Raw genomic sequence first — 23,662 nt, 5'->3', positions numbered from 1 at the left:
TGGTTTAAAGACCTGAGTTCTTGCTCTGCTGCTTGGTTTGTCTTCATAGCTTGTGCCAGGCTCTGTGCTGCCATGGCCAGACTGAGTGGGACCTGACCTCGCTACTTTAAAGCTCGGTCAAGTATGTCTGTGCTACACTGCACATCGGTGTTAGCAATACAACACAACCTTAGAATGGTGGTGTTTCTCCTACTCTTTATCAATCATATGTTTCTCAGCTACTACATATGGCTGGAATAACCAGGCTGATTTGAAGAAACAATGAAGATAAAGAGAAGGAACAAAAATATGTGTGGTTTCCCATTTTTTTCTTCTATTTTTTGGTTGGTTTTTTTTTTTTTTCATTTCTTAATATTTTAGTTGCTAAATAAATTCTCCCCTACCCTTTTTTTTTTTCTCTAATGTTTGTCTGTCTTACTCTGTATCCCACTCCTTTGGCTTTTTTGAGTTTCCTTTACTGTTTTATCTTTCCTCCTTGGTCCCATTTTCCCTACAACCTGCATGCAGCAACCTGTCCTGCCTTATCAAGAACGTGTTCACAACCAGCCATCCAGCAGACGAGAGCAGGGCCGTCTTGCTCCCATACCCCAGTGGAAACAGGTAAAGAAACCAATTATGAATACTACACATTGCCTGCACCCAACACCAGCTATCACTGTCCTGTTTTTAAACCAGTCTTTCTCTAGCACCTTTTGTGAGTCTTATTTTAAATAATTTAGCTTTTGGTTAATAAGATCAACATCACTCTTTGGTAATGGTGCATGGTTTAATATTTCAAAAGCACTTAGGAAAATTTTCCCTGCCCTCTTCTCATAGTTTCAGCTTCCTTAGGGTTTCAGTGGATGTTTTAGCAGAAAACTTGCCTGTAGATTATCTAGATTTTTCTGTGTTTTCTTATATTTGAAACATAAGCTATTATCACAACAATGAGGTAAAAGGTGTCATGTCACCTATGATATTAAAGCTTTTCCTTGATATAAATAGTAAAATTGGTCATTACGTTTGCTATTCACATGTGAAATCTTGTGTTCTGCAGTTACAGAAGACTTCGCTGTGGTTTCCCTTTCTCTGACAAATGTAACTTTCCTTGCCAACTTCTCACATGCATGGCATTGCAGATGCCTCTATTGGTGTAAATTAAGGAAATTTTAGGTTTGCTGCCACAGATGGTTTCAGACTAGCAGGAAAATCATTAGGTATCAGATTTTATTCTCTCTCATGTTTTGGCCCATTGTCATAGCCAGTGTTTTTATTTCAGCCATGCACTTTCAGCAGCTAAGGCTTGTGACAGTTTTTTCAGGCAGATAGGGATACTTACCTCATTGGCTTACTCTGCTTCTGCTGTTTCCCTGTGCAAATGGCCTCCTCTTGCTTCTGAGAGTACTGAGAGGTACTTTCTTGGCAGCCGTAATTTGGAGAAAAATCTGCTTCTTTCTGGTTGCAGTTTAATCAGAGCAAACTTTGGAGTCAAGAGGAAGAAGGTGACACTAGTTTGGAAATTCACTGTTTTGTTATGATGAAGCATTCACAGTGATATTCATGTTTTGAAGCATTCAACACAATTCTGCACGTCATGACTTGTTGCCATGATCTGAAAGATTTGTTTCCAAGGAAGAAGACCCAAGACAGAAGAATTGCTGTCAGTTGGACTGTCAAGAGAGTCTTAAAAATGACAGCATTATGTTTAGGTTTCCTGACTCAGTGTTTGCGCTTCTGTCTTACGAAAATCTTCTTTATAGGCTGATGAGCACTTTCAGATGGATACGCATCTTCCATGGTTAATGCAAATTTTGTCTTTTGAGAATACCTCCCATGTAAAGGGGGAATACCCAAAGATCTGATACAAAAGAACATAAATGGCTGTACAGTATTAAGTCAGTTGATGACCATTGCTTATCTTTCCCTACAGAAAAAGGAAAACTGGGTTGCTTTGGTTGTCTTTCTCTGCTAAGAAGGATGAAGTTTTTATTTTAGCACTTGGAAAAGATCATATCCCTGCAGCCTTGAGATTTCTGTTTGAATCTGCTGTTGAAACTTTGCGACAGCTTTATAATTAGTCTTTGTAGTGAAACACAAGTTCTTACTGTCATCCTTTTGTAATAGATAAAAAAAAGGACAACCTTTTGTTTCCTGCTCTTACGATGAAGATTTTCTCCTCACCAAAGAGCGGGGTGTTCTTGTATTTGTTCTTTGCTTATACCTGAATCACACAATTAAAAAAAAAAGTGGGGTGGTGGTAGCGGACTCCTTCTGGTCTCCCTCTACATTGGTAGAATATCCATATAGGCAGCAATGTAGGGCAGATCTGAGAAAAATGTTTCTGTAACAGTGGTACTTTCAAGGACTTAAATTATTTTATTCAACACTGACAGTGATTGCCTTGTATGGATGCTTTCCCTCTCAAGATTACACATGGAGATGATGTTTCCTTGATAAGCTTTACTGCATGAACAGAAGATGATTGATTCTTCAGTCCAGGTTTCTTGCTGGATTTGCAGTGCTCTTCATTGGATAACTGAAATGGAGAAGAACAAAATCGGGTTTCCAGGATTCAAAACCTGCAGGATGCAGTAGGATCAAAGAAACAATTGACATAGTCCCTATTCCAAAGGTTCCTTTTTACTTGCCTGCCAAAGTGAAGAACATCAGTTGTGTTCATTCAAAAGCCATGGGTGTATATAGAACCATTCATTCTCAACAGATCAGAGATCAGCAGAGGCAGGATGCTGTCCACTTGAGCAAGTTATTCAGCTTTGTCAAACTTCCATCTTGCGGGAAGCTATTGAAGCAGTGCTTCATCAGGCTACTGTGATTACTCATTCTGGTTGCTTAGACATGCAGAATCTGGTAGCTGTGAGACTGTACCTTTCTACAGTTCTGAACTGGCTTTCTACAGTGACATTGGGCACTCTAGCTACAAAGCTATTTCCTGGGCCACAGATTTCCAACAGTGGAGTTGATGCTGGCTGCCAGTGCATGTTATTGGAGATGCTATAAAGGAGTAGTATTGCTCCTGACAATTTAGAGGGACAACTCAGAAGAGCTGTTCATGAAGCTGTGGGAAAGGGTTCTCTTGTGTGGTATGAGAGTTATGAGCAAAAAACTTATGTCAGTGACTGTGCATAAGATGTATCACATAGCACATACGTTCTGCTGGAGTCCTTTGAAGAGGAGCAAAGCAGTTCCTAAGGGAACAAAGTGGTGACGTATTATTGGAGGGGAAGCCACAGGTTGCCTAATGTTCTTGCCAGTAGGCAGAATTAAGTTGAGATCCTCAGCTGGGAGAAGGGCAATTTCAAGTCTTGTGATTGATAGGTTTGGTCCTTCCTGCATCTTGAAAACTGTGCGGAAGAGGAAGGTATACTGTAAAAGCATAAGAGTGCAGCAGGAGGGAAACCACACAGTTGCAAGGGATGTGGTGTGGGTTGGACCCCCAGTTTTGATGGAAAAATTACATCTGCATAAGGCTATTGCCTGCCAGTGTCTGTCAGATGGAATTCCTTAGCTGTACTTGCTTTTCAGTTTAGATCTAGATTCTTGCTTTGCCCTGGAGTTAAAAATTATGAGGCCAGCAGTTGCAATGAGCTTGTAAGGCAAAATACTTGTTGTAGAGGTGGCTTGCTAAAACAGAATTCCTAGAAAGAGTGAAGTTCTGGCAGAATCTGTTCTGAAACAGTTTTTACTTTCATTACAAGACCATTAATGCTCTTTCTCTCAGAAAGGGAGAACCTTCAAAAGATCAAGCAGGTTGAAAACCTCACCAGTCTGTGGCTTGCAGCATACTGCGTGGCCTGCATTTTCCTCTTGAATTGGATTACAAAATCTGCTTTATTAAGCTGCACTTTGGAAATGTTCTGTGTTGGCAAAATTGGTTTCGTGCTGTTATGAGCACCTCAGCAGCAGCTAGTAATGCACGAAGATACTGTTAAGTGTATGTGCACAGTGAAAATCCGTGTAATTTGTGTGATGGTAATATCTCCTAAAAAACTGCATTGTGTTTCATGTCATGGTGGATAATCTCCTCAAATGAATGTGCCTACTTGGATAAAAACATCTTGGTGTGTGTTCTGTTGCTTTCCAAGCCGTTTTGGGAAAGAGCACCTCAGGGATCATGAAGCCATGGGAAAGCCATATGGTCTATCCAGAAGAGAATTTGAATGTTTGGGTATGGTATGGGAAGTGGACCTTTTAAATGGGATTTTGTCCTGGCTTTCCAGACTCTCAGTGCACTGAGAAATGCCTTCAGCATTTTCTGCTATAGTCTCATAGGTCTTCTAACAGCAGCAAGCTTAAATCACGGATGTGTACATAGATGCTTACAAGATAGGGATCACATGTCTTTTGGTGCACATCTTTTGTGCCTCTAGAGATCTGATACTTGTTCTTTTGAGATAGTTCCCTGAGGTGTGATAAAAGTGCAGCAGTAACTCTGTTGGATCTGTGGTTTTCAAAGATATGCAATGGTGACCACATTGGTGACTGAGGTGACCACAGCCATCAGGAGCTGAAATCTCAACAGAAGAGAACTTATACACCACCAATGATTTCTGCAAATACTGTTTTTCCTTCTTAATCTTGTATTAAGATCTGTGATATTTATTTCTCTTTCCTATAGCCATCTTTGTGTTTGCATGCTCAGAAATGCATCCTCTTGGAGGACTGAACTTCATATGCCTATACAATGTTGTATTCTGAGATCTGCCATGGAAAAAAATACATGAGTTTGTGAAAGTTTTGAAATTTGAAGTGCAGACTTCAAGGTCAGACGAAAATCCATGAACAGCTGTAGGGGTTGAAAGTGTTGCCAGTCTTTCAGCTAGAAATCAGTGGCTTCACAGCGGAGCCTTTTGAAACAGGATGTAAATGTTCCTCGTCTGCTTCAGTGCAAAGTTATGTGCTTTAGTTTAAGCTGCTTGTAGCATCTGGTTGAAATTAAGAGTTGATTTTTTTTCTTCTGAAAGGAAGAGAACACCCAAACAGATGTGTCAGCTTAGCTGTAAGGGCATTAATGAACAGGCAGAAGATGCATTAATGTCAAGAAGTGGTGGAGACAAGACTGTACATAGGAATAGAGACCTAGAAAGGCATATTTTCTAGCACATTAAAATGCGGACACTCATCATGAGGACACATGACAGGGTGTGCATTGTGTAATGTTCAGACTATTAGATGTGACTGCATTTTGGCTATAAACCAGCTCTATTTCTGTTAGAATGCAGTAGAGTTTAACTTGCCTGAGGTAGTTTAATACCATTGTGAGGCCCAGTAACAAGTAACTTTTCATGAAGCAAAGAGCAGTCCAGCTGTGGTATGGAGAGTTCCAAGTTGTACCTTTCACTCGTGGTAAGATCTTGAGTCAGAAACTGTTGGTTTAATTGATGATTTTGTGTAAGAAACTGTTCACTGGCTGCCAGAAGAAGAATCCGTCAAATGGACACGTGATTGTGTGGTTGTGGGTGAAAACTTAAGTCTTTCGGCTTCAGATAAAATATCTTTGGGTCATTTGTGACATGTGTGAGCTTAAGATCGCAGTCTGTCTGTCCATGCTTTCTGGCCTGTCTCAACGAAGCCAATGGTAATGTTAACTTTTCTACTATTATTATGATTTTTTTGTTTTCTTTTTCTGTTTTAAAAAAAGATGAGGCGTAAAGAATGTTCTCGGACCTGCCCCAAAAAAGTCATCATGCTCTCTTCTTCCACTCCACCTTCCTCTCCACCGTATCCCAGGCAGCAGGTGATTCCCTCTGCATGCTCTGTCCCTCTCTCTTCATTACTGCTTGTACAAGTGACTAGATCAGTTACTGGATACCCTATTTACAAATGAATTTCCAGAGTTCTTTTTTCAGATGGTGATAGGGCATCTTCAGCCTCTTAGGTTAGAAACATACGTTGGCATTAGCTCAGCAGAAGCATGGAGAGTCTCCACCCTCCAGTCCACTGGACACTTTAGGGTTTTGACTGTAGAGTAATTTATAACTACAGTAGCCTTTCTCAGTTTTGAGTAGCAGAAAAAAAGAAGTTAAATGGTTGGAGGGAAAGAAAATGCAACTTTTATCCTTCTCCAGTCTTTGTTTAAATGGGTGTTGACTGAAAATTTGCCCTTGTATCCATGAAACTCTTTTAGGATTACTGACGTAAAGTGCTTTTTTTGAGCATTGTGCCCTGCATATGTCCACTGTGGTCCTTATGTTTCCCCCATACCTAGACCTTTGTCTCATAAGAGTTTGTGTTCACTCAGTCTGAGTTTGAATTTAGAGTAGAAAGCTGTTCTATTCACAATGTATATATGTGCATCCAGATGTTTGTGCAGATGCATTTGTGTTCTTCCAGTTAAATATTACCTAAAATCCTTTAATATTTGTCTTGTACATAGTCATCATGCTTCTTTGAGTTGCATCCTTTTCCAAAATTTTTGTTTCATTTTCCTACTGCAGTAATAAAATTGCACTCCTCCCCTGATCAATCCTGAACTAATCTTGAGGTGATAAAAAGCTGCAGTTTATAGCTTTAAATAAGGATTGTACAAATAAGTTTCCCCGTAGGTTGAAAATGTTTCTTTGCTGAACGCTAGTATGCCTATAAACTCTGTAAGGCATGTTATCTTTTAGCAGAGTAGTCAGGACTTACTCTTGATCAGCAAGTTTGCCAATGACACCAAGCTGTGTGGTGTGGTCGACACACGGGAGGGAAGGGATGCTAGCCAGAGGGACCTTGACAGGCTAGAGAGGTGGCCAATGCGAACCTCATGAAGTTCAGCAAGGCCAAGTACAAGGTCCTGCGTGTGGCCTGGGGCAATGCCAAGCACAGCTACAGGGTGGGTGGAGAATGGATTGAGAGCAGCCCTGAGGAAAAAAGACTTGGAGGTGTTGGTTGGTGAGAAAATGAACATGAGCCAGCTTCAGTGTGTGCTCGCAGCCCAGAAAGCCAACCGTATCCTGGGCTGCATCAAAAGGAGCGTGACCAGCAGGTCGAAGGAGGTGATCCTGCCCTTCTACATTGCTCTCACGGGATGCCACCAGCAGTACTGCATCCAGCTCTGGGGCCCCAACAGAAGAGGGATGTGGACTTGTTGGGCTGAGACCAGAGGAGGCTACAGAGATGATTAGGGTGCTGGAGCACCTCTGCTGTGAAGACTGGCTGAGAGACTTGGGCTTGTTGAGGCTGCAGAAGAAGGTTCAGGGAGACCTTAGAGCAGCCTAAAGGGGACTTCTGGGAAAAATTGAGAGGGACTTTTGACAAGAGCATGCAATGACAGGATAAGGGGGAATGGCTTTAAACTGACAGAGGCTAGGTCTAGATTAGATACTAGAAAGAAACTCTCTACTAGTGAGGCACTGACACAGGCCGCCCACAGACGCTGTGGCTGCTGCAATTCTTGGCAGTGTTCAAGGCCCAGACAGGGCTTTGGGCATCCTGGTCTACTGGAAGGTGTCCCTGCCCATGTCAGGGGTTTGGAACTGGATGATCTTTAAGGTCCCTTCCAACCCAAACCATTCTGTGATGTGATAGCTAGCTGTCTTCTTGCCAACATCCTTTGAAAATTTTGACAGATACCTTTTATGAGAAAAGAAAGGTTTTCCCCAAGATTGCAGATAGAGAAGCTAAGGCAGTTAAATGCAGTTTTACTTTTTAATCTATGGCACGTGATTCATTTTCCGTATAGAGAAATTGGCTTTCAGTCACTAAGGACCCTTTAGCTGTATGTTTTCTCTTGCTGGCTTCTTCAAGTGTTTCTCCTGTGTCTTTTTGGTTGTCTAGTTCAGCTGTGAGAGCTAGCTACTGCTGGGTCTAAGTGAACTTTGACCATTTTCTACATAGTTTCCTATAAAAAACTTTTTTTGTATGTTGTCTTGCTCAAAGAAATAATAAAAAATTTGGCTTCCTCCTTTTAACTCTGAGGAATTTTTGCTCCTTGTGCTATAGAACTGATCCGTTCAAAGGCTCAGCTGAAAAGTCTGCTTTTGGAGACATTCTTTTTTCCTTAGGAATGATTTCTTTTCCTGAAATTGTCTTGGCCTCATAGCAAGTCAGATGGATCTGTGTCCTTGTTACACTGATGTCTTTTTAAACCTTTTTAAACTCTGTGCTTCTAATGCATTCATTCTGCCACTTCTTTTAAACTTTCCATTTCCATCCTTTGATCTAACATCACAGTATGAGTTACATTGAGTGTGTTAGCATCTTTACTGTACTAATTTCATTATATTGTGGTACTATATTGTCATTTACAGACCTTATATGAATATATGTTTTAAATTCATTTTCCTACAGGAGCCATCTTATTATTGGCAGGTTTAGAATATTCTTACCGAACTGTTCTGCTATCGTTATGGCCTCTTTTCTGCCTGCATCTTAAGAAAAATCAGATGAAGTGTGTTTAGACTAGGAAGTTGGTCTGTGATTGTTGTTAAGCTCATAATTTGTTGCCTGCAGAGAAACAGGGAACCTGGTGCTGACTATCCTGGGGAGCAGAGTCCCAGACAGGAAAGGGTAAAGAGCATGAACAAATGGCATGGATGCTGATGACACAAGGCTGTGGTGGATATGTGCAATACGGAGAGCAAATAGACTGGGTAGTGAAACACACTTATCCTAATGCTGCTGTTAACACACTGGAGCTGCTGAGAGTCAATTAGGAGTGATTACTTCTGTGTGATACCCACATAAACGCATAACAAGCCTTTATCAACAGTTTGCTACATGCTTTTATTTTGCCATAGATCTAGCACTTAAGCTCTTCCCATTCTTCTTTCTCTTACACCTCTTTAGTGAAGTATGCTGTGGCTGTAGCAGAACAAGAAGAGTTATGTTTGGCGCTAATTCATGCAAACATGGTTGCATTGTTTTCACTGCTTGCTTTCTGGATGGTTAAACAGCTGGCATTCCATCTTGCCTCCTACAGGCCAAAGTAAAAGGAGAAATGATGAGGCATTATTTAATATGGAGACTTTGAAGCCTTCTTAACAATGAAATATTCAACAGTCTCTCTGAATGGCTCAGTATAATACAGAAGCATAGGAAAAGAAAGGCACTCAAAAGAACTGGTTGATTTATATTCATATTGACAAATTCATTGACATTCCAGCAAAGGCTTTGAATGAATTAAGTCTTAAGTGGTAGCCAGCTATAAAATTGTTGCAACTTTCAGAATGTGTTCTAACAAAAGACTGTTGTGGGCCAAATGTTTTCTAACAGGCAGTAGAAAATGAATAAGCATGTGTCTGCAGTGACACAGAAGCCCACAGCTTTATAATAGGCCCTAGGTTTAGTGAAAATGATCTAGGAGGAAGGAGTAGGTGGAACTGAAAGCAGCTGAAAATTGAGTGTATTATTAATGCATCTGAATGAGAGAAGTGTTCCTCATAAATTGGGTGTGAACCTGGTTTTCTCTTCTGCTTTGAAGGACAGCTAGCAATACATAGCAGCACCCTGGCATTCTTGACAGATCAAGCCTGAGGTTTCTTCATGCACATGTTTGTAGCCTGTTCCCTTTTGAACTGTGCAAACAAATTAGTTGAAGCTGTGTGATACTGCAAGCAGTACTCCTGTCTTGTGTAGCAGGCCACGAGCCAGGTCTTGTTTTCTGTGTCACTAAGTGCACCACACAGCAGTTTAAGAAGATTGTTATGCAAAACCAGAATAGCAGAGGTGTCAAACACTGTGCTTCGGGGTGTGTTGACCTGACAGCGCAGCAAGAACAAGTAGGACAGCAAAGTTGCAGAAGTAAAACTGGCAGTTTCTGAGTTTTATTTTGCTGTACTTTGCTTCAACCAGCCAGGCTTAGTAAGCATCCTCTTCTTGGCGAGTACAGCATTCACTTTTCATCTTTAAGGAAGCTAACTTATTCTTTATGAGAACTTTAGTACATTATTACCCTGGAAACGTGTTTCTGTGCACAAATCTGAGAAGCACAAGTATGTACAGGTTTAGATATGCAAAGGAAATCCCTGAGAATTGAGAACTATGGCGAAATAAGTTGGCAAATAAGCTCCTTTATGCATGATAAAGCCACGGGTTTTATTCATTAATTTATTTTGGATGGTAATGCCAGATTGAGAGAGAGGCCACACGCTTGTTTGGGTTTGGCTGCAGCAGTCCTAGGTGGGAGAGTTGTGAATAACAACTAATTCGACTGGTTTTTTTCATGTCCTTGTGGGTCAAAACTTAGCACTTGATTAGAACAGTAGCCTTTGAGAGTAAAAGCAGCCTTCACATGGGAGCTCCTGTTACTGTTCTGCATGTGAATTTCATACCTTATGTGTGGCATTCCAGTGTTCCTTTGGGGGCTTTTTTTTTTCTGTTTTGTTTACTACCTCCTTCCTCATCTCACAGAGATCTCCTCGTTTATTTTCTGATGACCAAGTGCCTGAGAATATTGAGCAAAGGGCCCTCCTGGAGTCCAGACCTGCACTGAGGCATCAGGTGACTACAGCCCTGCCTATTGGTGTCCTGTATCAGTGTGGGATTCTGGGTACCGATCACATCTGGGGTCAGAGGGAGAGAAAAATTCATCAAAATATGATGGCCACTGCTCTACAGTCATATGGCTAAAAGGACACATTCAAGTCTATTTTGTGTAGTATTTTTATCCTACTTGCTACTTCTTACCTGTCTCCTTGTTTGATGAATAACAGTATTTCTGTTTCTCAAAACACAGTATAAACAATAAGGTAGAACGCAGCCTCTGAGCTTCAGACTACATGCTGAAAACCAGCTGGAGTCCAGATCAAATCATCTCACAGTAGTTGTCTACCAGTCAAATGCTCACAGATGCTTCTGGAAGCAACAACATTTACATTTTCCAGGCACACTTCCTGGCTCTGAAGTGCTACTTTCGTGTCCGTACTTCATGCAAACCTATTTGCAGTGGTAGTTGGCAGCTTATGTGGATTTTCTTTGATTCTAGTGTACACTTTTGGTTTGGTTTTGTGCTTAATTTTCTCTCCAGTATGTCGTCCTTGGCATATGGGAGCATGCTGGTTTGAACAGTGGTTTCTTCAGTTTCTAGTTGCTTGCCCCTGTCTATTTTCAGTTATCTTGGACAGTGTTTGGCAAACTGGAGAGTGCTTTTTGGAAAACACTGTCTACATAAGTGATTTTTTTTTTTTTTTTTTTTTTTAATAACTTACTGTTTTGAGTTAACCATCCAAAATCAAGCTGTCTTCTTCTGCTGGAGTATAGCAGTCCCAGAACTTTTGCTTGTGGACATAACTTTTCCAAGCCATGTCAAAAGGAAATTTATAATACCTAGGTCACTTCTCATTGCTGTTCTTTGCTGGTGATTGAAGTCAGTGAAGCTGTTCTCCAAGAAGAAAGAGCGAACCTTTAGTTAGATTTTAGGTAGGATTTGGGGACACAGAAGAAACTTGGAAAGACTGAGTAAGAAGACTAGTTTAAACATCCTAGCACCTCTCTTAATGAGTGACACAACTGAAAATCTTGGGCGTGATCCAAAGACAGCATGCTTGTGTGCGTTTCCCTACTTAGTTGAAATGACGATACAGAAATGAACATCTAGACCAAAACATCTTGTTCCTACCTTTTATGTTGCTCTCTAAGCGCTTTTAAGCTCCTTTTGAGGGTAGAAAAGACTAACAGCATTATAATGCAAAGGCAGAAATAATTTTTGAATTCTGTCGAATTTCTGTATGGTGCAGAATTAGGAGAAGAGAAAATAGAGGGGAGGCTGAGAACACAAAATAGAGGAAAGGATAAAGTGGGTAGGGCAGAGAGGAAAAAGGAAACAGATGTTGGAACACTGCAAGGCAGTGATGGATTATGGTGTGGGATTTAAGTGAAGGAAAAGAAGAACAATAGTTTAGTAAGAGAAGGAAGGCTTAGCAAAGTATGACATTTTCAGAAAACAAATTTGATCAAATGTTTACGATCTGAAGTATAGAAAATTTGTCTATAAATAGTTGTATTTCTTTAAATTGGGGAAATTGTGAAAGCCAAGCTATTTTGCTTTTTGTTCAGTAGATTTAGTCTTGAGCTTATCCTATCCTAAGTGGCTAGAAACAGCTATTTTTGTGGGTCATACAGCTACATGACATTTATTTTTCCTTTTTATAACTAACACCATAATTTTCTTGTAAAAGAGAGTCAAATATTTGAAACTTGCACAATTTTTCATTCCAGACTATAATTTCTAGGAATGCGCTTTTTCTACCAGCACTATTTGTCTGATACTTCCAGCTATTGTTTTTTCCCTATTTGCGTGAAGTGTTTGTTGGGAGATAGGCATAATGAGTCATAGAGTTAATGAGGGGTATGTTGGAAGACCAATTTATTGGGTCCTCCTGTGAGGAACCTATTTCAGAAAGATGCAAATTCTCAGTTTGGGATTTTTTGTTTGCCATTTGATAAGCAAGAACAGCAGATTGGTTTATACTGTTTCATTCTTCTCTAGTGTGATGTTTCCAAACTGCTTACAGTAAATTTTAGGTTAGAAATTTGCTGCCAATTACTGGCGATGCATACAAGTTAATTTCTTTCTCTTCCATCTCCAAGGAGAAGCAGGCTTTTGGTTTATATAGTTAAAATATAGAAGAGGTCCCACATGGCCTGAAATATGATCTTCGTGCCTTGGGCCAGTAATAAAGAACAGTGGGAGATACAGGAGGAGTAGAGGAAATTGATTTGGGAGCTTTGCCAGTGGCTGAGTTGGTTAGGTTACAGGAGGTTGGACATCTGTAGAAGGAGGTAACTGCTTCCAAATGGTCCTGAAAGACTTAAAACCCAGTAAAGAGCAAATTAAGAGTAACGTACTCTGTCTTGATAGGGAGAAAGTGAAGATACACTAGGCATTTTCCTCCAAGTTTTCCTATGAGCATCTTTTTTTTGATGGTGGGCATAGAGGGCCTGAGTGTTTGTATTTTCTCCTCTCTTCTCTCTGTAGCCATGTATGATTGTTTTGGTTTTTATTCTGTTTTTTAGCCTGAGACTGAACCGTCTCGCCGATTCTTTGTTGACCAGTGGGAGCTCTCCCTTAGCCTCCGTTCTTCTAATCGCCCTTCTTCACCTTCATCTGACTCTCTTCGACAGGTAGCATTAGCCTGAGCATTGTGAGGTGCACTCAGCTGTGTTCGCTTGCTGCACCCCAGCCCCACCAGCCAACGACACACCACAAGAGATGGCCAGGCTTGCAATGCTTCACCTGCAGAATGCAATTTCTGTGGATACTCATGCACAAATGAGAAGCCAGAGGCAGTTTGTGGCATAGCTTCGTTATTGTCAGCCGTAAAGCAGTTTGAAACTAAATACATTTAACATCTGGTGTAGATGAAAAGTGGTACATCTCACTCTCAAATGTTATTTTTTTGAGGACTGATAGTCTTTTTGGCTTTGCAGTAAAGCTTTCTTGTTTTGCTTGCTGCTTTGGTTGAGGTCTTGGGCCAAACTGCAGAATGCTTTTGTGCATATATGCTTAGTGGACAGTGTGTAATAAAAAGTACTTTGGCGTTCTGAAAATTCAGTGATAAATTGAACTAGTTGCAGTTATCATACATAAATAGTAGGAATTTGATTTGTCCAAAGCTGGAGTGGCTTCTTTATAAAAAGTCGTATATCTTAAAGGCTTTTGCCCACAGAAGGAAAGGCCAAATGTTTCATTTAAGGCCTGGTATAAGGCCAAATGCGATGTGTAGGAAAAAGGGAAAACAAATCAGAAATGCTGAACTCTAAATCAAGAATTCAGCAACTAAATTTCCCACACTAAATAGTCCAAAGTGTTGTCAGTTAAGATTAGCACAGTTTTTAAAGCATGGACCTTCATATGTACGGGTAGAAATTTAAAGATCCTGAAGCATCTGAATGAATGTTGAAAGAATGTTTCAAATCAAAACTTGTTCTGTGGAAACCTGGTTCAGCTGCAAGAAGGTTTATCCCATGGAAAAGCTTGAACTCTCTTTTAAGAAAACTTTAAAAGTCTTAAAGGTTTCTGGTCTCTTAAAGGAAGAGTCTTGGCCAAATTATTCTTGCCAAATAAAGATTAATACTGAAGAAATGTTTTCCACTGGTCACCATTTTAAATGCAATATTTGACAAGGTGCGGTGTTTGACATTGAATGGCAACTGCCCATATGTGTGTTCACACAGTAGCTATGGAAGTATATGGAACCTACGAAAGACAAACCATGAATTATTTCTTGCACCTATAAATTCTGCAAGTACTCTGCATTCAGTAGAGATAGAAGTTGTCTCTGAGTAGAAATAAAGCATCATTACTCTAGTGACATGGAGCTTAAATAGTTAGGATTTCAGTGATAACAGCAGTAATCTCTGATGGCTGAGCCTTCCAAAGTACCCGTTCTGTGGTGAATTTCAGTTTTTGTGATGCTTCCTGCTGTTCTCATGTCTGAACACGTGAAGGTCTTAAACTCTACTAAAAGGCTGATAACCACACATGTGAAATTTGTGCTGTGTTATTAGTTGTGGGAAATAACTAGAGTCCTTCAAACAAGTTCTGCTGTATGAGTGAAGGGAGTCTTGGGATACAGCTTTAGTCCTTTTCTTCAGAAAACTCTTATCCTTGGTATTTTACACTTGCTAGAAACTGGACCGTCTCTCTGATGATCCTTCATTTGCTGAGGAGGTTCCCACTAGAAACATTCGTAATACTTCTTAGCTTGGAAAAGGAAAATTGCTTGGTGTGCTCCTTGCTGCTCTGAATCAAATACATGGCGTTTGCAGTGTGGTTGAGCTAACATGGATGTAATCACGTGATTTTCTTAACCATGTAATTATTGCCAGTGGTTGTAAGTATTCCCTGTGAAAAACACTTCCTCTGCTCCTGCAGTGACTGAATTTGGCTTGCAAACACCCATTTGGTGCCACCTAAGGTAACAGTCAACCTGTCTACATTTCTCAGAATACCAGAGAGTTTTCCGATACCTGGAGTTAGAGAGTCAGTCAGTACCCATAATGGAGAAAAGCCTAATTAGTCATAAAGCTGTGTTCACAGTTGAACAAGTATATATTCCAGATGTGTGCAGGTATGGCTTTTGGTGCATTGGCTTAGGCTCTTGCATCTGTTTCCATATAAATCTCTATGTATTTTCAGCATTGGAAGAATTCATATTTTTGAATCACTTTGAGTTCCTTAGTTAAGGATTTCTCCCTCATCTATATAAATTAATTCTTTCCCATTACTAAGCATAAAAACAGGCTGTTGTGATCAGCATGTTGCAGTAGACTATGCAATGTCTTTTAATAGGTCTTTGTTATGATGCCAGTTTTACCTGGAACCTAAAATCCTAACCTGTATTTGGCTTTGTCTTTGGAAGTGTCTATGCTCAGGTTTTCAGGTACAAAATACCCCGCAAAAAAAGATAAGATCTCCTTTCTTCATCAGCATAGTATTTCTGGAACACTTACAGGATGTAAAATGCAAGCCTTTTCTCCTATTCCTACAGCTGATCCTAGGCTGTACTGGTGATCTCTGATGACACTAGCTTTGCTGTTACTACTTGTCACTTCATATTTTCCACTGTCTTGGCATGATTTGACCTCTCTACACCTTTTCACCACCTAACCTATTCTCATTTTAGTCTTTTTTTTTTTTAATTTGATTTTTTTTTCTTTTCTCACTTCACTATTGTTTTTTTCCATCCATCTGGTAGAAGTATATAAAGATGTACACAGGCGGAGTGAGCTCTTTGGCTGAGCAGATAGCCAATCAGCTTCAAAGGAAAGAGCAACCCAAAACCCTTCTAGACAAGAAGGAACTGGTAAGACGATGTACAGAAGATAATGCGTGTTTGTGTTTAGACGTACTGTAGATCTGTGAGTGTCCAGTTGTTACTACCACTGATGGAATCTGTTGTAGCTTTGTGAAAGATCTAATTTCTCTATCTACCCTCATGCTTGTCCTCATTTGCCTTGCAAAATGTTGGGTTTTAATCTAATATCAGCATCCAAGGATTGTGCAAAAAACAGTTGAGAAACTGTTGTATTTATGAAGATGTTTGATCCACTGGGGCTACCTTTGCATTGTTATTTTTTGGATGGGATACTGATTTTGATAACGGAGGTCTAAGAATTGCTGTTTGAGGGATTTCTAATGGTTTTGGCTTTCCGTCATATGCCTCCTTCAGTCATTTATTTAAAGGTCATCATAAATAGTACTGGTGTCCACTCTCTATCCAAAGCTTATTTTACTCCTGACATCTGTAGGCATGGCATCCCAGGACCTTCCTCCCTGGACTGTAAGGTTAGTTTTTGTGTCCTGGTTAAAATTGTGAGTTGTGTCGAAGAACTGCAGCATCCACGTGTGAAAGAACTGCACCATTCAGATGCTCCGGTATCATCTGCATAAATGAAGAGAAAATATGATGGTGCAATCTTGGTGAGTCTGGACACACACAAATTTAGCCATGCCTATTTCTGTCTAGGGCTCACTCAAGAAGGAGTTCCCCCAAAACCTGGGAGGCAGTGATGTCTGTTACTTCTGCCGCAAGCGAGTCTATGTGATGGAAAGGCTGAGTGCTGAAGGCAAGTTCTTCCACCGCAGTTGCTTCAAGTGTGAATACTGTGCGACGACTCTGCGCTTGTCATCTTACGCCTATGATATTGAAGATGGTAAGAGAAATTGCTTTTTTGTCAGAATTCACTTAACTGTCCTCGAAGTCTGTCTAGTGATTTCAGCTTTTTCTTTGCTTAAGAAGTATTTGGTGAGTTAGGGAAGAAAGTAACATCCATTCCAAAGACACCATCTCTCAAACTGTTGAAACTACATGGACTTCCCATGGCCAGGTCATGCTACAGCAACATAACTGGACTATTAATAACTAATTTAACATAATAACAGCTCCTAGAATGCAACAAAACAAATAGCTTTTGGGGTCTTGAAAGGGGTTTGGAGCCTGAGTTTGAAGGCCAGACCCTTTTCATTACTGTCAAATGAGGAAACTCCTTAGTGTTTAATGCCACTTAAGAGAAAATAACACATTGGAGACTAATGTAGTCCGCTTTTTCTTCTTCAAGACATCACAGCCATCCAACTCCTTATGTATATTTTAGGTGTACTGAAGTAGGAATTTTATAATCAGGGTCTATGATAATAGATTCTTACAAACTAAGCTTTGTTTATATAATGAAAAATGGAGCATCAAAGTTGAGTAGAGATAAGTCAATGTTATATAGAGAGAGAAAATGTTGAAGTCACTACTGAAGATTCAGTAATGACTGTTTTCTGTATCTGATAGACTGGGGAGGAAGGAGTAGTATTGCAAAACTTGCTGATGACTCAGTTAAAGAGTCTAGCATGCTAAGGGAATCTCCAGATACACCTAACAGATCTGAGAAACTAGATAATATGGCAGCAGTTGAAACTCAATTTACCAACAAAGTGTGCCTGTAAGAGTAGTAATTTGAAATCACACATCACCTGTGAAAAGTATTCTTCTAAAATGTGGTGCATTCTATGTCGAGCAGTGTTTGACAGAAATTTCATGTATTCTGAAGAAAAAAACACAAGAAAGTATCTCAGATCTTTATTTATGTCAGTAGGTTTCTTTATTTTCTTCCACAGCTACCATTTATCTTTGCTCCTGTCTCAGGAGGAAAGTATGTACGAAATGGTGTAAAACTAGTGAGAGGTTAGGTGGGAAGGATTCTACTCCAGACAATGATGGTGTAGAAACCATAATAACAGGAAAAAATTGTTAGTACTGATAGTTCTCCCCACCCCTGGAGGCAGAGATGAAATAAAAAGTATAAACTGGTATGCCACAGGATAAAACTCCAGAATGTTCTACTGCAGATTGAAATGTTATGAAATTAGTAGTTAGCTACTGTGTGTAACTAGGAAGAAACTTTTTGCATATACTGGGTAGAATAATGGCCATCGAAACAGCATTTAGGCTTAAGGGGGAAAAAGAACCAAAATTACATAGTTACAATGCATTATGTGATGACTAAGTAATGGACTTGTTCAGTCACAAAGTGTTGGGGAAACTTAGAATCATAAACCGGTCTCCTAGTAAGAAACAGAAAACCAATTATTACTTGACCAGGAGGTCAGCAGAGTTGGCCTGCGAGTTTAAAGGGCCCAATAGCTATTTTGAAATCAGCATATAAAAGTAACATCTTCATCCATATTCAAAGTTGGAAGAAAGCATTTTTTGAAGAATGCTGTTCTGAATGTACATAAGGAACTGAGTATCTTACTGTATGTTTAGCAATAACAGACTGAACTCCTCTGTCAGCTGAAACATTTTTGCCACCAGATTTAGTGATTCCTTCTGCAAGCAAGCTTATGTATGCAGTTACGGCCAAATAGTTCTCAGTGAGGCAAACACAAAGCGCAGAGTTTCAGCACACTAATAGCATTGGTTCTGAAATGATATTAAATGCCTAACACTTGCTTATGGATATGAAGCAGATATGGCCAAACAGAAATATGTAGTTTCCTAGCTAATTTAATTACAGTGAAAATTTAGCTTGTTTCATTCCAGATTTTCTTTGAGAGAAAAAATAACAAAGCTGTACACGCATTGTTGCTATTCATCTGGCTGTTCTGACTGATAAGCATTCTGCAACGTTCTGTAATCAGTGTCTGGTTTTAGGCTTCAAAGTCTGACATTTTTTTATGTAAGAGCTTTTGTATTGTAGCTCTTTATAGACGAAAGTGCAGGCTTTTTTAAAGAGTAAATGTTAAGAAATGTTTATTTAAGCAGAGACTATCAAAAGATAGCATTTGTCACTTTTCGTCATAAAGCAAAGCATTGTGCAAATACTGTCCCAGTGAAATTAGAGGAAGAGGCGAAGATCAGAATATAGGTTTGAAATGCATTAGCACTGTTGTATGAATAGAATAGCAGTAGGGGATGCTACTATGGGCTGCATGTACCAAGCAGGGTACACTGACAGCAGTACACTGAAAGATACTTATGTGCCATCAATTTGCTTCTATTATTATTATTCGTATTGTGTTATTACTATATATTTGTATTATGGTATTACTTCCTGACAGCGTTCAAATACCCGTGAAAGCCCATCTAGGCTTGTGGGCAGTTACTAAATCAGTAGTATCACAAAATGTCTTAATTGTGAAAATGAATCACTGGTTAATTGTACTTTCCATAAGTAGCTACTGTGCATTTTTAGAGATGGTGCTTCGGGAGTTAACACTGTCTTCTCCCACTTTCCTCTGCTGGTTGTATTCATTCTTGCTTTTTCCAAAAGTGCTTCTGCCAGCTTTTCATGTGATGATTTCTTTGTTCCTCACACACTGCTGCATTGTTAGCATGCTTTGCTTTGGTGTTTGATAGGATTTTAAGCTAAATGGCTGTCAGACACCCAATGGAAAGGAGGCTAGTTAGGAGGGGGAGAGAAGAGGGCTGGAGTTAAAACTTCAGATAGCATTTGCCTCCGTGTATAGTGAAGAAACTAGAGGGAGCAACAGCAATGGCAACAGAAAATAAGCTGCACTGAGATGGACATTTATGTTGTGCTGAACTGCTGTGTTCTCATTGTTGACCATCATTTGTGTTTTATCTGCAGGTAAGTTCTACTGTAAGCCTCACTACTGTTACCGACTCTCTGGTTATGCTCAACGGAAAAGGCCAGCAGTGGGTCCTCTGTCAGGAAAGGTAACTCATTTTCATCCAACAATTCGTATTAATAGGTTTTGATTTGTAACATTAAAAAAAGTATATATGCTGGAGGGTTTGGTTGTTGTTGTTTGTTTTTCAGAGATTAGAAAAATTCAGTTTGTTGAATTGCCTTGTTTATGTCATGAGAGCTTGTGGTTCTATATATTTTATTTAAAAACAGTTCCTTTTATTACAGCTTCTTTTCATGGTTCTTATTATAAAATAATGTACTGTCCAGAATAGGATTTCGATTTTTCTTGTAAGCTGAAATACTTATTCAGTCCATACAGAGTCTTAATGAATAATTTTACCCGGTTTGGTTTTGCCTTGTGTCTCCATGTTTTTTCCTAAGAGGAAACAAATTACTTGCATTTCCTCTGAAACATGAAGTTCTACTCCACTTGCATGCACTGTGAAGGTAACCTTCCTTCATTTCTGAACATTTTCTCTGTGTTAAAGGGAATCTGCATGCAAAGAAAGGATATCCCTTTTCTTAAATTATCATAATGGAAGCATTTGTGATTAAATATTGGAACGAGAGATACTGTGTAATACAGAAAAGTCTCCCAGATTTTGTCATTACAATCTAAGGCACTTTAATTTGTCTCCTCAAATGCTTTTTCAGTGTTTTTGCTGAAACAAAACCACTGAAATACTCTGAGCAAACTACATGCTAGTCTCTTCCAGTTCTGGTTAGCTCACATGCCACAAACAGTCCTTCCATCTTACATTATATTTTCCTTTGTGGTAGTGGTGGTGCTTGTCTTTCTGCGTGTTTCTCAGGTTTTTATTAGTACAAACTGAAGCTATACTCCTTCTTTTTGTAAGGATAAGGGATCCATCCCAGTATCTGTGCCCTGTTTACTGCCAAAACCTTCTTTTATTTCCCAGATGAGCAGACTTCAGGAATGTTACTGCTTTGACTTTCTTCGATATCCAGCTTGTTTTTCAGAGCTTTAGTAAAGCTATACATTGAGAAGGCAGACAGTTGTTTCAGGCCTTGCCTCCATCCATTATGTGATGATTAAGGGGTATCATAATTGTGAGAGAGATGTCTTCCTAGTTCAACGTGTTCAGCATATACAGCCTCAAATGCAGGGAAAAAAAGTGTATTTCTGAGGCATTTTCAGCTTGAATATGAATTGAATTTCCCCCACGTTCTTACAGGACACCAAAGGACCTCTGCAGGACGCCATGGCAAGTGATGGAAGTGGACGGGCAAATACCATCTCCGCCACAGCAGAGAGGGCCCCAGGTAGCTCCGCTTCCTTCTTTAGCAGGGTGGTGCAGTACTCTCTCGGCCTCTTTGACAGAGTTAGGGTGGCAAGCCAGCGCCTGCAAAGCACAGTTTCCTCGATTGGGCATCAGGTAGCCCAGAACCCTTTGGACTCCTTTTTCATGTGTCAGCTGGTGGCTTTTGGGGTTCCCTTTCTCTATGTCCAGTCAGAAGTTCTTGTGCAGATCCTAGGGGAATTCTGTGGGCAGCCTGCTGACCAGTAAGAATTAATGTGACACAACTTTATGAGCTGTATAACTCGTGTGATTTTATTTTTTGGGGGGATGCTGTGTGAACTTTGTGCTTTACATCAAAGTTTTAATATATTATTTTGCACTGTGGCTTTGGGGCATAGATGTTCTCAGTCCTTTCAAGGGCATGCTCTGAAAGAATTCCAGGAAAACACAGATGCTCAGTTGAGGGTCTTCTCTGAGTGGGTCCAGATAAAGAGCCATGTAATGTATGCAGCTCAGTGTCATTGAAGTTAAAAGTTCTGATGCACTGGAATAGCTCACAAACTGGAATTCTGTGTTTGCCTGAATTCTGATTGTGGTTTCTCGTTCTCCTGAGCTTCTCTCCATTAATCTGGTACTTGAATGGGAAAGATCCCATTACCTCTGGATTGTCTCCCTTGGAATTCTGGGTGTCTGACAGCTAATGGGATTGGATTCCTTAAACCCATTGAATTTCGTGGTGCTGGCAGGTTGTGGTGCTCTTCCCTCACTGCCAGAATCTGTGCTGCTACTGGCCATAGCTTTGGGAATGGGGTGATGAATGTGTGTGTCTTACTGTGAAGTAGTTTTGCCTTTTAACTCAAAATTCTAATTCTTTCTAACATGGGAGGTGTCTGTGCTACAAATGCTCGTTTGCCCAGCCCCTGAGTGCTCATTTGTGATGTCAGGAAAAGGAAGAGATCTGATTTCTAGTATTTGTTCCAGAACACTATGGATAAACTAAATCAGCTGCTTTTAGAGAGAGAGCATACTTAGAGCAACACTCTGAGAATGGAATGTTTTTGCAGTGCCAGTTGGGAAAAGACCTTAACAACGTACAGGCAAATAAAAATCATGCTTTTGTTTGACTGTATGTATTATTCTTACACGTGTTTCTAGGATTGCAGCTGAATGCAATCTGACAAATTCTTAGTGTGCACAGTTGATTCTTGAAGTGTAGTTACCTTGATGGCTTCCTCTCTTGTTTGTGTGGAATTCCCATATGACAAAAAGGAGGAAAAGGTATGGAAGAATTAATATTTGGAAAATGCTGTGGACAGATGGATTAGCAGCATTTTTTTTTTCTACCACTGGATAGACTTAAAATCGCTTTTTCTAAAAGTGAAGAGATTTTTTTTTTTTTTTTTTTGACTGAAGTATATTCCTTAAGATGAATGGAAAAATATGTCTTGGAGCACAGGGTGTCTGCTGTGAGAATAAGGTGGCTTATGGAGTGAAACTATTGTTGATGAGAAGTGGAAGGAGAGCTTAGCTATATATGTCAACTAGTTTATCAAAGGACTGCTGGCAGAAAGTCTCTCCCTCTGATTTAGTCCTTCCAACTGATTTATAAATGAGCATTCAGTAAATAGCATCTAAGTGGTCACAAAGTACAGCAAACAATAGGTCGTGGTTTGCTTTAAACTTCTATAAATAAGATGCTTCCATCTCTCCTTATGTAGCTGTGACACAGTCCTGTAGCAGAGCTGTAGTACTTCCAGAGGAGTAAAACAGAACAGACACCATTTTATCAGATGGCAAAATTTGAAATCTAGGGCTCCTCATGTTTGCTTTCTGCTTTTCTAAAGCAGTGTATAACTGTAGCATAATTTTTAAAGCTTTTGGACCTCTTAAAGCTTTGTCTTTTGCAGTGCCCAAAGTACATTACGTTAGAACATACTCAGCTTTGCTGAGTCAAGCTAGATCATCTTTAAGGCAATGTATTGTGGTGCATTCTCGTATGTGCATGACAGAAGTACATTTAGTGCTAGAAGAATGAGCAGTGCGTCTGCTGTTCTCTCCCTTTCTGCTAGAAAAATGCCATTAGTGACTGAGATCTTGTTTTCTTTGTGAAAGAAGTTCTAAATATATATATTAAAACTACTGGCTTAAGAATAGTTAAGTAGTGGGAGTCTAAAAGCAGTGTACTTCAAAAGCAAGCCACTGTGGCATTAAAGGCAGGTCAGTTTTCTGTTAGGGTAATAGCTGTGTCCTGTAGGTGCCTACCTGTTCTTGCAGGGTAGGTAGGTCAGGAAGCCCATGATGTGTTTACAGTTATATATGGTTTGGAAGAAACCCCGAAAGCCTAAACGCAGCCTTTTGAATTACCGAGCTTGCAAATACAGTGGAAAAATAGGATATTATTCCTGAATAATCAGGAATCTGTAAGGTTTCATCTCAGTATAACTGACTTTGAACTGTGTACATGCTTTCTTGCAATTTATTAAATTGTCTGTTTAAGCGACTGTAAACATCCTGTTTTCACTGTAGAGTAGACAAATACCTAGAGTAAAAACTTGTCTGAAATGGAGACAGAGGCAGAGCTGTTTCCGAGACTCTACTTCACCCATCTGGTAGACTCACCTCATGCAGGTCAGACGTCTGAAAATGTTTGACCTCCTTTAAGGCAAATGCCACCAGGTGAAATTTGGCTATATCAGTTTCAGACCCTGAGGTTTGAGCCAGCCCTCAGTAGTGAAGTAGAACTTGAGTGTAAGTTGCCCCTAAAATGATGAGGTAAAAAACAAGTTTAATGTGCACAGGTTTGATATTTGATGGAGATGTAAGCTAGCTTAAAA

General features: G+C 39.9%; 1 protein-coding gene across 10 annotated transcripts in view; it reads left to right on the top strand.

Annotated features, from left to right (window-relative positions):
* The window catches only part of MICAL3 (microtubule associated monooxygenase, calponin and LIM domain containing 3), a 184,015-nt gene that overhangs the window by 95,545 nt on the left and 64,808 nt on the right, over nucleotides 1-23,662 (top strand). For 9 of the 10 annotated variants that reach the window (XM_065682824.1, XM_065682867.1, XM_065682860.1 and 6 more), the window contains exons 17-24: nucleotides 508-600; nucleotides 8,434-8,490; nucleotides 10,333-10,422; nucleotides 12,937-13,044; nucleotides 15,621-15,728; nucleotides 16,392-16,578; nucleotides 19,504-19,592; nucleotides 20,763-20,850. In XM_065682824.1, coding sequence (XP_065538896.1) covers nucleotides 508-600; nucleotides 8,434-8,490; nucleotides 10,333-10,422; nucleotides 12,937-13,044; nucleotides 15,621-15,728; nucleotides 16,392-16,578; nucleotides 19,504-19,592; nucleotides 20,763-20,850 — 820 coding nt within the window. Of the gene's footprint in view, nucleotides 1-507; nucleotides 601-5,638; nucleotides 5,735-8,433; nucleotides 8,491-10,332; nucleotides 10,423-12,936; nucleotides 13,045-15,620; nucleotides 15,729-16,391; nucleotides 16,579-19,503; nucleotides 19,593-20,762; nucleotides 20,851-23,662 lie in introns of all 10 variants that reach the window. The other variant, XM_065682872.1, reaches the window with a different exon arrangement.

The sequence above is a fragment of the Lathamus discolor genome, chromosome 1 (genome assembly GCF_037157495.1).
Source record: "Lathamus discolor isolate bLatDis1 chromosome 1, bLatDis1.hap1, whole genome shotgun sequence".
Classification (NCBI taxonomy): Eukaryota; Metazoa; Chordata; class Aves; order Psittaciformes; family Psittacidae; genus Lathamus; species Lathamus discolor.
The sequence above is the reverse complement of the archived record's forward strand: the minus strand, read 5'-3'. Positions and strand labels throughout refer to the sequence as shown.